At 42.9% G+C, this 14,550-nt stretch overlaps 2 protein-coding genes across 2 annotated transcripts in view; both read right to left on the reverse strand.

Annotated features, from left to right (window-relative positions):
• Window positions 1-1,635: 1,635 nt before the first annotated feature.
• Atp5mg (ATP synthase membrane subunit g) lies at window positions 1,636-7,315 on the reverse strand. The gene is made up of 3 exons (XM_090319403.1): window positions 7,036-7,315; window positions 3,216-3,376; window positions 1,636-1,830 (listed from the first exon to the last, which is right to left on the reverse strand). The coding sequence occupies exons 1-3, from the start codon at window positions 7,085-7,087 to the stop codon at window positions 1,732-1,734; spliced, it is 312 nt and encodes a 103-aa protein (XP_090175529.1). The 5' UTR covers window positions 7,088-7,315; the 3' UTR covers window positions 1,636-1,731.
• A 4,713-nt stretch (window positions 7,316-12,028) lies between these two features.
• Window positions 12,029-14,550, reverse strand: part of Ube4a (ubiquitination factor E4A) — a 33,436-nt gene continuing 30,914 nt past the window's right edge. The window contains exon 20 of the mRNA XM_090319401.1: window positions 12,029-12,613. Within this exon, the coding sequence (XP_090175527.1) occupies window positions 12,484-12,613 (130 nt within the window). The 3' untranslated portion in view covers window positions 12,029-12,483. The remainder of the gene's footprint in view (window positions 12,614-14,550) is intronic.

Consider the following 14,550-nt stretch of genomic DNA (forward strand, 5'->3'; position numbering starts at 1 on the left):
GCTGGGGATTGTAGTTTAAGCCAGCCTGGGCAGTTTATCTCCAATTAACCACTAAAAAACGGGAAATGGAGCTGTGGCTCAAGTGGTAGAGCATTAGCATTGAGGAAAAAGTAATCAGGAACAGCTCCCAGGTCCATAGTTCAAGCCCCAGGACCAGCATCAAACAAACAAACAAAAATCAACAAAAAACTAACCAAACAACAGCAAAAACCCAAAAAACAGGGCTGGGAGTTTGGCCTAGTTGTAGAGTGCTTGCCTAGCATCCACGAAAACGCAGGTTTGATTCCTCGGTACCGCATATATAGAAAAAGCCAGAAGTGGTGCTGTGGCTCAAGTGGTAGAGCTCTAGCCCTGAGAAAGCCCAAGGACAGTGCTCAGGCCCTGAGTTCAAAAGAAAACAAAAACCATAAAACAGCTTTCATACACTGACCTGCTGTTCAAAGATGTTACAAACATAAAGCCAGGCATGGTGGCTCACACCTATAATCCTAGCTACTCAGGAGGCTGAGATCTGAGGGTCAAAGTTCAAAGCAGCCTGGGCACAAAAGGACCTGAGACTCTTTATCTCCAATTAACCTCTAGAAAATGGGAAGTGTGGCTTAGCTCAAGGCTAGGGCAGTAGTCTTAAGCTGAAGAGCTCAGGGTCAGTGTCCAGGCAAGAGTTCAAGCACCATGACCCACCAAAAAAAAAAAAAAGAAAAAATGTTACAAACATATATATAGAATACCACCTTGCTATACTTTCTTGGGAAGGCAAAGTTAGAAGCTTCCTATTTAAAAAAAAAAAAAAGAGGGGGCTGGGAGTTTGGCCTAGTGGTAGAGTGCTTGCCTATGCACAAAGACCAGGTTTGATTCCTCGGTATCACACACATAGAAAAAAGCTGGAAGTGGTGCTGTGGCTCAAGTGGTACAGCTCTAGCCTTGAGAAAGTCCAAGGACAGTGCTCAGGCTCTGAGTTCAAGGACCATGACTGGCAAAAAAAAAAAAAGAGCTGGGTATGGGGGCACATGCCTATAATCGTACTCAGGTGGCTGAGATCTGAGGATCAAGGTTCAAAGCCAGCCAGGGCACAAAAGAACCTGAGACTCTTACCTCCAATTAACCTGAAGAAAAAAGGGAATGGGGCCTGGCTCAAGGGTAGGGTGATGGCCTTGAGCTGAAGAGTTCAAGTCCCATCACACACACACACATACACACAGGAGATAATCTGAATTTTTTTCTCTTCTTTTTCTGGGTCAATGTCTTATCAAACTGTCCAGGTTGGCCTGAAACTCTGAGGCTCCAGTGGCCCTCTAGCCCATTTTCTGAGTGACTGAAACTATAGTACAAGCCACTATGTCCATTCCCATGTCTGGTTTTTAATAACATAATTTAACTCACCACTCTGGCATACCGTATTTCTCCTACAGCAGTAAATTCAAGGCCTTTCCCCCAAATTTTCTGGAAAAATAAAAGCTTACACACACACACACATTTTTTTAAACCTTCAAATTAAAATGTTACCTTTATTTATTCTTGTACTAGGTTTGTATATTCACATCTATCTTTTCTAGCTTCAGGCAGATAGACAAGTATGTAGAATTGTATAAACGTATTAATCCAACTTATTAACAATATTATTTGACAAAGAAACACTGATATTTGACTAATTTTATTCAGGTAACATTCTGAACATATGTCCAAGAACACTCAAATAATAAATCAAATACAATCAGATGTTAAGATTGGTCTTCAAACATCATAGCCAACGATGCTACGCTTGCCTATGATTTCTCCAATATAAAACCACATCCATACCTCAGTGGCCACCAAACCATTCAGCATAGCTTCCTGGAAAAAAAAAAGTGCAAATTTTAATGTAACTTATATATATATATATATATAATATATGTCTATATGTATATAAAACTTCTTTCTTAGGTTTTAGTGATAGAATATGAGGATGCTAGTCAAGCTCTGGGTAAGCTTAGAGCTAAGAATTATTGAGGTCAACTTTGTTCAGCTTCTGAGAACGCTTAAAACTTTCAATTTTGTGGGGTAAGTACTCTATAGCTTATAAATTCCTTCAAAGGACTCTTTACAGACCTGAACTGACTTAACCCTTTCATTATTAGTTTATGAGATACTTTATGGGCCCTAAAACAACCCACATCCTAGAAATTGCTGACACATTTAGGCAGGGCATTCATACATAGGATGGCTATAGAAAAGCTAAGTCTGAGTAGACATTTCTGGCCAAAGAATACCCAGTGAAAGATGAAGGGCTGTCTTTCTCTATATTTCATTTTTATTCATCTATTACTTTGCTTCTATTTCCAAGTACTCAGTTTCACAAGTCAAAAGTTAAATGGAACCATACTGGGGTAGAAATTATTAATTTAACATTTTGTACCCTATACTTGGATCGCAAAGTTCTAGTTCTACAGACTTCCATACCCAGATTTGTTAATTTTATTTTATAGTAAGCATTAGCTGCTGACCAACATAGTTCAAGATATCTTTTGGATGAACTGAGGTTAATTCCAGTGCCAAAAAATGGGGGGATAGGAAGTAAAGTAAAATATCAGAGTGTAAAATCAAAATAAGCCATCATATTTCAGTGCACTAGCCAAAATTAGGAAGGAAAAGAATTCAAGGATATCATTATTACTATTTTTTTTAAAGTGGTGGTGGTACTGGAGTTTGAACTCAGGACCTCATGTTTGTTAAGCAAGCAGTTTTCTGCTGCGCTATACCTGCCAGTTACACAGAATGTGCACCCTACCCCGGCACCCTGGCTATGTGTGCTTAAGTGGTAGAGCACCTGACTACTAAGTGAGAAACCTTGAGTTCAAACCTGGCACATACACACAAAACAAAAAAAATGAAAAAAAAATTGTTTTCATACAGGATGTGACTACGTAAAAGCTAAGACATAGGAAGGATACAAGGACAAAATCTCATTTAGTATATGGAAAACACTGGGTTTGATGTCATCCAGAACCACAATAAAAACAAAACAAGGAACAGATAGAGGTAAGACCTAAAATAGCTGAATTATTTCTATCCTGATGACAAAATGAGAAAGTAAGTATCTTCCTTGGTGGTTAAAAAAGAGATTATCTCTGATTATGCTGGCTTATGCCTTACTTGAGTATTATTCAAAATAATCAGCAAAGTCCCAAGGGAAGACATTTTCCATTATACACATACGTTCTCATTTAGCCCGTAGTTACCTTAACTGTGAGTTGTTTGAAGCTACCAGTCTGAGCTTTATGGATTATTTTTTTCAGGCTCTGAATAGCTATGGGGACCTCAGCAGGGGTTGGAGGAACCAGCTCAATCCTGGCGTAGTGCCAAAATGTGGCCAATCGAGGTTTGGAGTAAGTCACAGCAGCTGGAAAACAAAACAAAACAAAAACCCAGGATGAACTCACTAGAGACCGAAAGAAGCAGATGTGTGGGCTGGACACAAGTATTTATTCATGCATCACATTCATTCACTGCTTGTACCAAATGTGCACCCGGTATGAAGAGTCAAAGCGGCTCCCTGGTAACAAGAGACTTTAAAGATGCACAACACCTGTGTCACAGGGGCGTTCAATTAGGCAGGAAGCTATGCACACATTCAATTACATCGGGACTAGTGGCCAGCTAGCACTGTTACTGCACTTTGAAATGGCAAATCTAATTAACTGTAAAGTTTCTAGTGGCTGGATTCAAAAACAAGAAGAGAACACCAATTTATTCATATTTTCTTAGTAGAAAGACAAGAAAATTTAGAAAAGGGGTCCCAGAGGCAAGGAAAGTAGCTATGCAGAATGGCACCCTTAAGATTAAGAATCAGATTAAACCTCATCACAACACTGGTCACAAGGCCAGATGGAATTATACCAAATTAGTACCCATTTTTTATAATCACATCAATATATGCTGGGTTAAATCGTTCTCTAACAACCACAGCTGCTCTTTCAAAACACTATAAATAAAGAAAAACCTAAATGTGTTAAATGAAGCCTAAACTAAAATCTATCACTAAACTGAAATTCCTCAAAATACTATTTGAAAATAAGAGCTTTAATAATCTGGGTAGACGTGCGACGATGGTAGTGACTTCGGCACAAAAAATAAATTTATGGGGCCGGGAGTTCGGCCTAGTGGTAAAGTGCCTGCCTTGCATGCAGGAAGACCCAGGTTCGATTCCTTGATACCATATACAAAGAAAAGCCAGAAATGGTGCTGTGGCTCAAGTGGCAGAGTGCTAGCCTTGAGGAAAAAGCCAAAGGACAGTGCTCAGGCCCTGAGTTCAAGCCCCAGGAACAGCAAAAAATAACAAATACCTTTCCCACAAAAACAAAACCATGCCATGCATAGTTTCTCACATCTGTAATCCTAGCTTACTCTGGAGGCTGAGACTGGACAGATCAAGATCAGAGGCCAGCCAGGGCAAAAACTTGAGACACCTCTATCTCAAATCAATAAAGTTGGATGTGCTTGTCATCCCGGCAGGCTTGGGCATAAATGAGACACTCTTCCAAAATTTACTGAAGTAGAGCACCTACCTAGCTAGGTACAGTGGTGCACACTTTGTAATTTTAGCTATTCAGGAGATAAAGAGGAAGAGAATGAATTTAAGCCCAACCTAAGTAAAATTAGAGACCCGATCTCAGAACCACACACACACACGCACACGCACATGGTGGTCTGGGGGACTGGGTGGAGGTGGGGTGAAGGATTGCCCAAGACCAATGGAGTTTTCCTATTATTATTATTCCCCCATTAACTGCTTGAGCATGCATATTTCATTATTCTTAGCATCATCACCTCCCTCATCCAGTGTTTGGAGGATGGAGGTAACAAATCCCTTAGCAAAGCTCTACGAGCCTGTTCCCTTGCACAACGGCCCATGTCTGTAAGATGGGGTAATCAAAAAGCCCAGTGTCTTGGAGACTTCAATCCATTCAATTCTTTCAAATTATACATATGTCACCCCTAAGAAAAGCAACCAGTACATTATATACAACCGTTATTTTAGTTGGTATTTGGTTATTTGGGCTGGGAGAACAGATCATGGTAGAGCACATGTACAGCACATGAAAGACCCTGGGTTTAAGCCCAGCTCAGAAAAAAAAAAAAAAAAAAAAGGGCGAGGGGATGATAAATTGTACTACTCCATGAGTTGGGTACATCTGAAGTCATGTTATGTTTAACTTTATGGACAGATGGACAGAAAGACCACTAGATTATTATGCACATGCACAAAGGTATGCATATGGATACATGGCTAAATCTCTGCCCAATAAGAGGATCCTAAAGTAATTCTACTCTAGCAGTAAGGAACAAACATAGCACCTAGAATTTAAATGCCACTGTCTAATAAAAGAGAAGAGGGCTTTCCTTGGAGAAATAGTCAATTCTCAAGCTAGTCAGAGAAAAGCTAAGCTCATCAATCATGAGTCTCAAGTATCATGTAGTACCAGAGAAAAAAGAAGTGAAAGGGACAGGGAAATGTCTACCTAAGAGATTCCTATAATCTAGGATGGGATAATATGAGCAACAAACAATGTTAAAAATGTGAAGTCTGAAACAAATGTAAATGAGCTAGTACAATAGAAAGATGGAAAAGGATTTAAACAATGAACTACCTAAAAGGTGTGACAATCATTCTAGGAAAAAAAATACTTATTAAAAATTGTGTCTCAGCACAAAATGTGAAGAATTTCCCTTTTCTCTATTTACTTAAAACTGTAGTACTTTATCACTGGTTTGATGATGGTACTTGTTGATGGTTTGATTTTTAGTAAAGTAGAACCTACAAATACATTCTTTTGGAAAAATGTGTAAAATGTCTCACTAGGTGTTCTGAAGGAGGGCATCAGGTGTTTATAGTTTCTGGAATGTAAGGTCTTGGTTGGTGATGGAGGAAAAAGAGAGAAAAGAGCCGGGCACCAATGCCTCATGCCTGTAATTCTAGCTATTCGGGAGACTGAGATCTGAGGATCATGGTACAAAGCCAGCCTAGGCACAAAAGTCTGGGAGACCCTAATCTCCAATTAACTATCAGAAAACTGGAGGTGGTACTGTGGCTCAGGTGGTAGGTCCTTTTGCCTTTAGCAAAAGGACTCAGGGACAGCATCTAGGCCTCAGTGAGAAAATGCTGAACACAGTGGGATCAAAAGCACTACATTTTTGGAAGTTGTTTTTATGCACATTCAAATCCGATTTTAGAAATCTGACCTGTAACCACTCACAACTCAGAACAGCTGATAACCTGATACCGAAAACTGTACTGACAGAATAACCTTTTTTCTTTTCTTTCTTTCTTCTTCCTCTTTTCCCCTCCCTAGCCCTGGGCTTGAGCTCAGGGCCTGAGCGCTGTCCTTGGGCTTTCTCAAGGCTAGAGCTCTACCCCGTGGGCCACAGGGCCGCTTCCGGCTTTTTCTATGCGTGTGGCACCGAGGAATCGAACCCGGGGGTCTTCGGGCCTGCTAGGCAAGCGCCCCGCCACCAGGCCACAGGCCCGGCCCCAGACGGGTAAGGCTTGCGGCCTACGCCCTTCAAACGGGCCGCCGCCGCCGCCGCACACGGTCCAAAGGCGCCCGCTCTCCAGAGCTTCGAGGGCGAACAGCCATCCAGTCCCACCCCGAGTGTCCTTCCCGGCACGCACGAGCGCCGCAGAATCCAGCCGCCCACAGAAGAGCAGAGCCGGCGTCCCCACCTCACCTACCCTCGCTTGGAAACCTCCGCGGAGGGGAAGCTGCGCCCCCGCGGCGGCCGGGCGGCCGGGCGGCCTTCCTCCCCCTTCTCCTACCCCAGCCGCGGGTCCTCGGAGCCCTCGGCGGGGCAGGGCGACGCAGGGCCGGCACGCTCCCGCCTGGGATCCGGCGCCCACGCGCGGAGCGCCGGGTCCCGGGGTGCGGGCCGGGCGAGCACACGGCCGGAGGGGAGTCTCGACCCCGTCTCCAGCTTCGCCCACCTCAGGCCGCTCCGCCCGGCTCCTCAAGGCCCTCCGTGGCCGCGGACTCGCCTCGGCGGGCTCGCGCCGCGTTCGCTCACCGTTCACCAGCGCCGGGGCCTTCTCCACGAGGTTGCGGACGAACTGGGCCATGGCTCCCGGGCGCAGGGTCCGTCCGCCCCGAACGGCCGGCCGAAAGTCTCTCCCCGGAGGGCCCCGCCGCGGGCCCCGTCCACCTCCAAGGTCAGGCTGCCCTCGCTGTGCCGGTCCAAGGCCGCTCAGTGTTCTACGGCCTCTGTGGAACACGAAGGTCGCTAATGGTGTAGGTGACAGAGGAGAAAAGCTGTGCAAAAAAGATAAGAAAGGCGAGCGTGCGGAGAACGGTGGTGGGATTTTGGCACTGAAGCAGGCATATCTCGGGACAGCCATGCACGGAGGCCCCCGGAAGACAGCCGGAGGGAGGAAATGCGCATGCGCCGCTGCTCTTCCTCGGCGCTGACCTTGGCTCTCTCGCGTAGGGCGGATTCGGAGCTCTTAGGGAAGACGCGGGGTGCTTGATGCTTGGTGACCAACACGGAGGGTCTGAGGCCCAACAGAGGCGCCACCGTGCCCAGTCTCATCCTGTCCCCCCCCCCCCCGCCCCTATGTCTGGGGTGGGCCCGAGCCCCCCAGTCCAGCCGCCAGGAGCCGCGCCGTGCCTGGGCCAGCCGCGGGGATCGAGCCCGAGACTGGCGTGTTAGGTGTCTGTGCCCACTGAGAGGGAACTCAAGTAGTGACCCAGGAGTGGCAGAGTTGGCGTCTGAAGAGGTCCCGAGGAGGGGTGGGCGTGGTGGGCATCCGAGGAATGATCCCAGCCGCTCGGGAGGCCGTGTCCGCGTGGGCAGGGAGCCATGGGAACAGTGGCGGAAGCAGCCCGGGGACAGGGTCCAGGCCCCATCACCAGGTTAAAAAAACCAAAAACGAAAGGAATAGCTAGCAGGCCAGAAAAAAATCAAAACTGTGAGTCATGAGCCTTTCAAGCAAATTGTCCTGGATACGGCTGAGACGTCAAAAAGAAAAAAAAGGCAAGGACTTGTGTGACGGGTCAGGAGGCTGAGGCAGGAGGCTCAAGGGCAGGTCTTCTTGAGCCGCGTGGAAAAACAGCGGGGAGCAAATTTGCACGAGGGATTTTTTTCTTTTGTATGCCCTGGAGCTTGAACGCATGGCCTGAGCACCGTCCCTAAACTGTTTTTTTTGGCCAGTCCTGGGCTTCAGCACTGTCCTTGGACTTTCTCAAATTTAGAGCTCTACCATTTGAGCCTTAGCACCACTTCTGGCTTTTTTCTATGTATGTGGTATTCAGGAATTGAACCCAGGTCTTGCATGCTAGGCAAGCACTCTACCACTAGGCCAAACTCCCGCCCTCCCCCCCCCCTTTTTTTTTTGCTCATGGCTAGCACTCTACCATTTGAGCCACAGCTTCACTTCTGGCTTTTTACCATTATTTTCAGATTTCAGCTTCCTGAGGATTACAGGCATGAGCCACTAGCTTCTGGCTTGGGAAAAATCTTTGCTCTTAATTAGAACAGTTGAAAAAGCTGGAGGCCATTTGGGTAAAGAAATGAGGCTATAAGGGGCCGGGAGTGTGGCCTAGTGGTAGAGCGCTTGCCTTGCATGCACAAAGACCCGGGTTCTATTCCTCCGTAACACATAGAAAAAAGCCGGAAATGGTGCTGAGGCTCAAGTGGAAGAGCTCTAGCCTTGAGAAAGTCCAAGGACAGTGCTCAGGCCCTAAGCTCAAGGCCAGGACTGGGAAAAAAAAAAAAAAAATGAGGCTATAAAGAGATTGAGTCAGAAAAGCAAGAGATTGGAGCTCAAGGGAAAACCTTAGAAAAGGGGCTTGACAATAGCCAGAGGCAGAAAAGGTGGAGGAATTAGTCTGGAATAGTGGGACCTCTCCCACAAATGGGGTGATGGGAGAAAAGTTTGAAAGCAGAAACTAAACTTTTGGTACCCACTAAAATCTCATCAGTGTGAAGGGCAAATGGAAAGTACCTTGAGGAAAGCCATTAAGGAACCACAAGGGGTTGTTGGGCAAAGTTTATAGATGTGTCATTATAAAGACCGTTTTCATCTAACAGTGGTCTATAGCTTGGTAGTAGAGTAGAAGGAAATGGCTGGATTAATCTAGGCTGTATGATATAGAAACAAGGGGAAAAAGGCCTACATGATAATAAAAAGATCTGGGTGTTGGCCAGATAATCGAAACCAATAAGGAGTTAATTAGGAAAAAAACAAAACATTCTTATAATTCATTTTCTGAGCTAGCCCCAGGCTCTCCTTCAGAGGTCTGGTGAGGCTGGTTAGGTCAGCCAAGTCACACATACATGCTATTACCTGCTTTTTTAAAAAAGTGGCAATCTTCCAGTTTTCAGAGAGATTTTTTTTTCCAGTCCTGGGCCTTGAACTCAGGGCCTGAACACTGTCTTTGGGCTTTCTCAAGGCTAGAGGTCGACTATTTGTGCCACAGCACCATTTCTGGCTTTTTCTATGTATATGTGGTACTGAGGAATCAAACCTGGGTCTTTGTGCTTGCTAGGCAAGCACTCTACCACTAGGCCAAACTTCTGGCCCCTCAGATTTCTGAAATTGTCACTAGCTTTTAATACAACATTAAAGGGATAACAAAGGCAGTAAGTCAGGTGTTCATTTATTAAATACAAGTTTTAACAAACAACCCCAGGCAAGTTTGACAAGTAGTAACCTTCCTGGAATGTTTCAAAATACAGTTATGTTGATCAAGTTTTATTTCAGTTAACCTTTTGTTTTGTTCTTCATTTTCTGTCTCTAGGTTCTTTTCCTGTTTAGCAGTTAGAGCATGTGCATTATTTCCTCACATGACAAAAGTGTAGCATCAGCCTCTTGATGGTAAAGGCACCCAGTAGACTTTTTCTCTGTGCAATGGCTATTTAGCAACCAGTATCAAATAAGGTAATGAAGCTTTCATAGAATGTGATATCTAACAGCCATTGGTGTCTTACCTGTACCATTAAAAATTTCCTTCAGCTTTCATATAATCATTAAAAACTATACTTAAAAACTAACTGCCTGATAAAAACTACTTAAATAATCTCACAATTTTAGTATTAGCTTCTTGGTAAGTTATATGAACAATACCAGAGCTAATTAGAATCTTCATTTTCCTATTATATACCAGAAAACCAACACAGAAAACTTAAGTATGTCACAAAGGCTATGCTAATAGATTCAGACCTGCTGCTGAGTACCAACAAAACACCTCTTCACACTTCCAAATACATAAATGCATATATGTACCTTGTTGTATCAAGACCATTTTTTAGTTTGATTTTTAAGATGTCTTTAATTGCTCTACAGAAAGAAGGCACAGAGGATGCTTGGTTTCCTTGCCAATAGTGGCCTTAAGCTACGTGCTTGCTTTTTTGATGAATTTAAAGAGATCAGCAGCATCAGTGGTGCCATAGCCATTCATAAAAATCCCAGGAAAAGAACTCAAAACAAAACAAAACAACAAAACTTGCTAGAAAAGGCTTACAACCTGAAGGCTATGTATAGAAGTATAATACAGACACTAGAGGCAGCATAGAGGTTGTTAGCTAGAAAGCTGCTGGAACAGCTGTCTCCTGAGGTTTTGTGCCCATTCTTCTCCCTTTTTTTTTGTTATTATTTTTTTTTGTGTTTTTCTTTTTGCAAAACTCTGGTCTTCCTCCCCTTCCTTTTAAAATTAAAATCTCCTACTAGATTGGGTTTGGAAGATAAATGCAAGTAGGTAGAAGCTGGTTTTTATATACATTTTATTCCCCAAGAGGGAAAGAATAATAAATATGAAATGAAGCTCATTTTAAGAAAATAAATCCTGTCAACGCACACCTAAAGGACCAGGGACCCACTGAATCTTACATTCTAGGATTTGCAAAATCCTAGACTTGTTTTCATTGCTATATGCGGCAATAGGCAAGATCAATGTAATATCCAAGGCTGAATGGGCCCCTCTCTAACTTGGTTTTTTTTTTTTTTTCAACTAATACCATCAAAATTACATCAAGGATTGCTTATAGCAACTTGTGTTGGAATATCATAAAACAATTTTATTTCAAAGAGGCCATGGCTACTAATAAAGTTCTAAGAAATAATGTCCTAAGAAAGAACTGACCTGTTTTCCCATCATTCCTTTTCTTACCCCTGAAGTCTCTGGGCCTGGATGCCAATGTAGAGTCCCATGGAACAAGAGCCTAATCAGCCCGTTAAGCTGCTCACTTGCGTGAGGAACTCCATCAGCTTGGAGAAGGGGGGTCCATATGCTTACGGCTCAGGGCTAACGGGGATTTAGAATGGCTTATGAACAGGTTCTACTCAAATTCCTATTTTAATTGATGTACTAAGGCTATATTAGAAGTAGCTCTTAGAAGTCAGGTCATAAGCTCAAATAAACGTCTATATACATTTTATAGTATTAGAGTTTTACCTGCGTAGGATGAGTTTGTGAGAAACGTGACCTTACACTGTATACATCCTACATGAAAGGACAATATCAAGTGACACCTAGTCTATACAACACCAATTCAAAGAACCCATGTGGTATGTGCATACACACACAGGCTGAGAGTCTCACTAGTGTTTTAAAGTGACAGGTTGTTTTTTTTTTGGGGGGGGGGTTTACAATATTTGTTTCCTAGCTTTTCTGCTGAGGCCTGGCCCTTAGAGCAACAGATTTTCCTAAGAGGAAAAGGGCCTAACAGCTTCCTATTTATTCTTATAATTTTTTTTCTTATTTTTTTTGGTGACTAAAGTGATAAAACTCCAAGTCTGTCCCATTACCAATTCTCATAAAAAGACAAGGAGCTAAATTTTTGGTGCTAACAACTCTGTTATATTGTGATGATACCTTTGAGTATAAGCTAATACAACTACCAACAGGTTGCATAAGATTCCTTTTTTTTTTCTTAAATTTCATCTATCATTCAAAAATCTACACAAACATGAAGGTATTTACTTTTATAGGAAAAGCTATTCTGTAATATTACAGAGCTAGAGTAAGGACAAGGGCTTAATTAGGACTTAAGTTTGTATCACAGGTTAACACAGCATTTTCTAACATTAGCTGTCATTGAAATATTTGACATCGTAGACTTAAAAGTAGTGCTCACCAAAATGTTTTGAGCAGTACGTGGAAAAGGAAAGAGTAAAATGTCAAAAAGTTCTAGCAGTTGAACTTAATACAATGGACGGTAGGAAAAGGAAGAAGAAAGAATAGGAATCAAGAAGGAACAAAGGCTGAACTCCATTAGTAATGATTTCTGCCCTTGGTGATGCTTCAAGAAGTGGACTTTCCTGCAAGCCCGGGGAACGCAGGCAAGTTCTTGGGAATCTTAACCATCATAATTTGCGTAAGAACACTTTCCTAATTTAGTAAAGAAGAAAAAAATGATAAAAAGGAAAAAGGAAAGGAACAGAACCAGAAAGAGAGAAAACCACAAGTGACTGTTTATCTACACTCTGGGTGGATTTTTGGTTTGTTTCATTCACAGTATTTATTCAGGTTGCTCCTTTTGTTGTTGCTTCCTCTCGGCAAGCCACCGCTGAATTTTTTCTTTGAGTTCGGTGTTTGGCCGGATCTGGTCCATGGTGAGGGGACTTCGGTTAAAAGGATCTGTTTGGTCACTAGGACAAAGAGAAAGGGAAATGGAGTCACTTCTCTAAGTTGTACTATGCCAAGCCAAAAACAGAACACTTAAGTATTTTGCTTGAACTGCTATTAATACAAGAATGCATTATAACTTAGTCAAATGCTAACCTGTAGAAAAGTGAGATGAAGGATAATTCAGGAGTTTGCTCAGCTACTTTACCCCTTAACAAACTATCTCAGCACTTGGTTAGACATTTCTTCTAAGTGGCTTAAAAAATACTGGGTTACTGTAACTAGCTTTTGACTTCTCCAAGGCAGAGACCAGATACACTCTTGTAAGAGTAGAGCACTGTTTGTAGTTTTGTTTGTTTTTTTCTTTGTTTTAGAAATGGGTTTTGGTTTTATTGCCCAAACTAGCCTCAAGGCCAAAGGAGGGCTCAAGTGATCCTCCTCTGTCTGTCCGTCCCCTGAGTAGCCTGGACTACTAGACTTGGTAGCCTCACTACTAGACTTGGTTCACTATTTGTGACTTTAGAGAGATTCTTGAAACAGGGTAAGATTTATTTTTGCCAGTCCTGGGGCTTCAACTCAGGGTTTGAACAAGTCCTTGAACAAGTAGCAGGGTGCTAGCCTTGAGCCACAGCACTACTTCCAGCTTTTTTTTTTTTTTTTTTTTTGCCAGCCCAAGGGTTTGAACTCAGGGTCTGAGCGCTGTCCTTGGACTTTCTCAAAGCTAGGGCTCTACCACTTGAGCCACAGCACCACTTCTGGCTTTTTCTATGTATGTGGTACTGAGGAATTGAACCTGGGTCTTTATGCATGCTAAGCGAACACTCTATCACTAGGCTACGCTCCCTGTATTTATTTTTGTCTGTCAGTCACGAGACTTGAATTCAGGCCTGAGGGCTGTCCCTGAGTTTTTTTTTTTTTTTTTGCTCAAGTCTAGCACTTATCACCTTGAGCCACAGCTCCACTTCCAGTTTTCTGGTGGTTAATTGAAGATAAGATTCTCATGGAGATTCCTGCCTGGGCTGGCTTTGAACTGTGATCCTCATATTTTAGCCTCCTGTGTGGCTAGGATTAAAGGTGTGAGCTGCCAGAGCTTGGCTCAATGTAAGGATTTTAAGAGATAAAGCCTTACAAATGACATTTGATTTTTCCTAGCTACTATGGAATAAAATGCAGATCATAGTTTACTGGTAGGTAGGAGGGTTCAGGACTGGGAGCACTGCTCATTGGTAGAGTGCTTGCTTATTATATGTGAGGTTCTGGGAGAACTATAAAAAATAAGATTGATAACGTATTTTAAGGACTGATCTACTCCCTGTATTCTTAGACCACTATGAAATACATAATTTTCACTGACATTTATAAGACACATACCTAGCACAGCATCATGAATGTAGTGAAAGCTTTATACCAAATATGATGAAACGTGAAACTTTTTCAATATAGATTTCCTTAAATTTGGGTGAGTTTATATAACTTTAAATAGGCATAGTCACTTAATACCCATTTTTATGTAATGTATTTGTTTTTATTTATTTTTGTTAGTCAAGGGGCTTGAACTCTGGTTCTGGGCATTGTCCCTTAGCTCTTCAGCTCAAGGTTACAGCCCTACCACTTGAGCCATAGCACCACTTCTGGTTTTCTAGTGGTTAATTGGAGATAAGAGGCTCATGTCTTTGGTCTTTAGTGCCCCGGTTGGCTGGCTTTGAACTACCATCCTCGTATCTCAGCCTCCTGAGTAGCTAGGATTACAGGCGTGAGCCACTGTGCCTAGCTATGTATTTTAAACAGTTAAGGAGAAGCTGGGTGCCACTGACCTATAATTTTAGCTTCTCAAGAGGCCGAGAGGTGAAGACTGAAGTTTAAAGCCATCCTAGACAGGAAAATCTGTAAAGACTCTCATTTCCAATCAACCAGCAAAAGCTGAACTGGAGGTGTGGCTTAAGGGGCAGAGTGTAAGCCA

This window comes from Megascapheus bottae, chromosome 27, assembly GCF_031878675.1.
Source record: "Megascapheus bottae isolate mThoBot1 chromosome 27, mThoBot2.hap1, whole genome shotgun sequence".
NCBI lineage: Eukaryota > Metazoa > Chordata > Mammalia > Rodentia > Geomyidae > Megascapheus > Megascapheus bottae.

What these genes read in the sequence shown, in the direction of transcription:
- Atp5mg (XM_090319403.1), bottom strand. Translation starts at nt 7,087, where the DNA reads ATGGCCCAGTTCGTCCGCAACCTCGTGGAGAAGGCCCCGGCGCTGGTG. An exon ending in GGCCCCGGCGCTGGTGAACG is followed by an intron (nt 3,377 to 7,035) that starts GTGAGCGAACGC and finishes TTTGTTTTCCAG; the next exon opens with CTGCTGTGACTTACTCCAAA. An exon ending in TCAAACAACTCACAGTTAAG is followed by an intron (nt 1,831 to 3,215) that starts GTAACTACGGGC and finishes TTTTTTTTCCAG; the next exon opens with GAAGCTATGCTGAATGGTTT.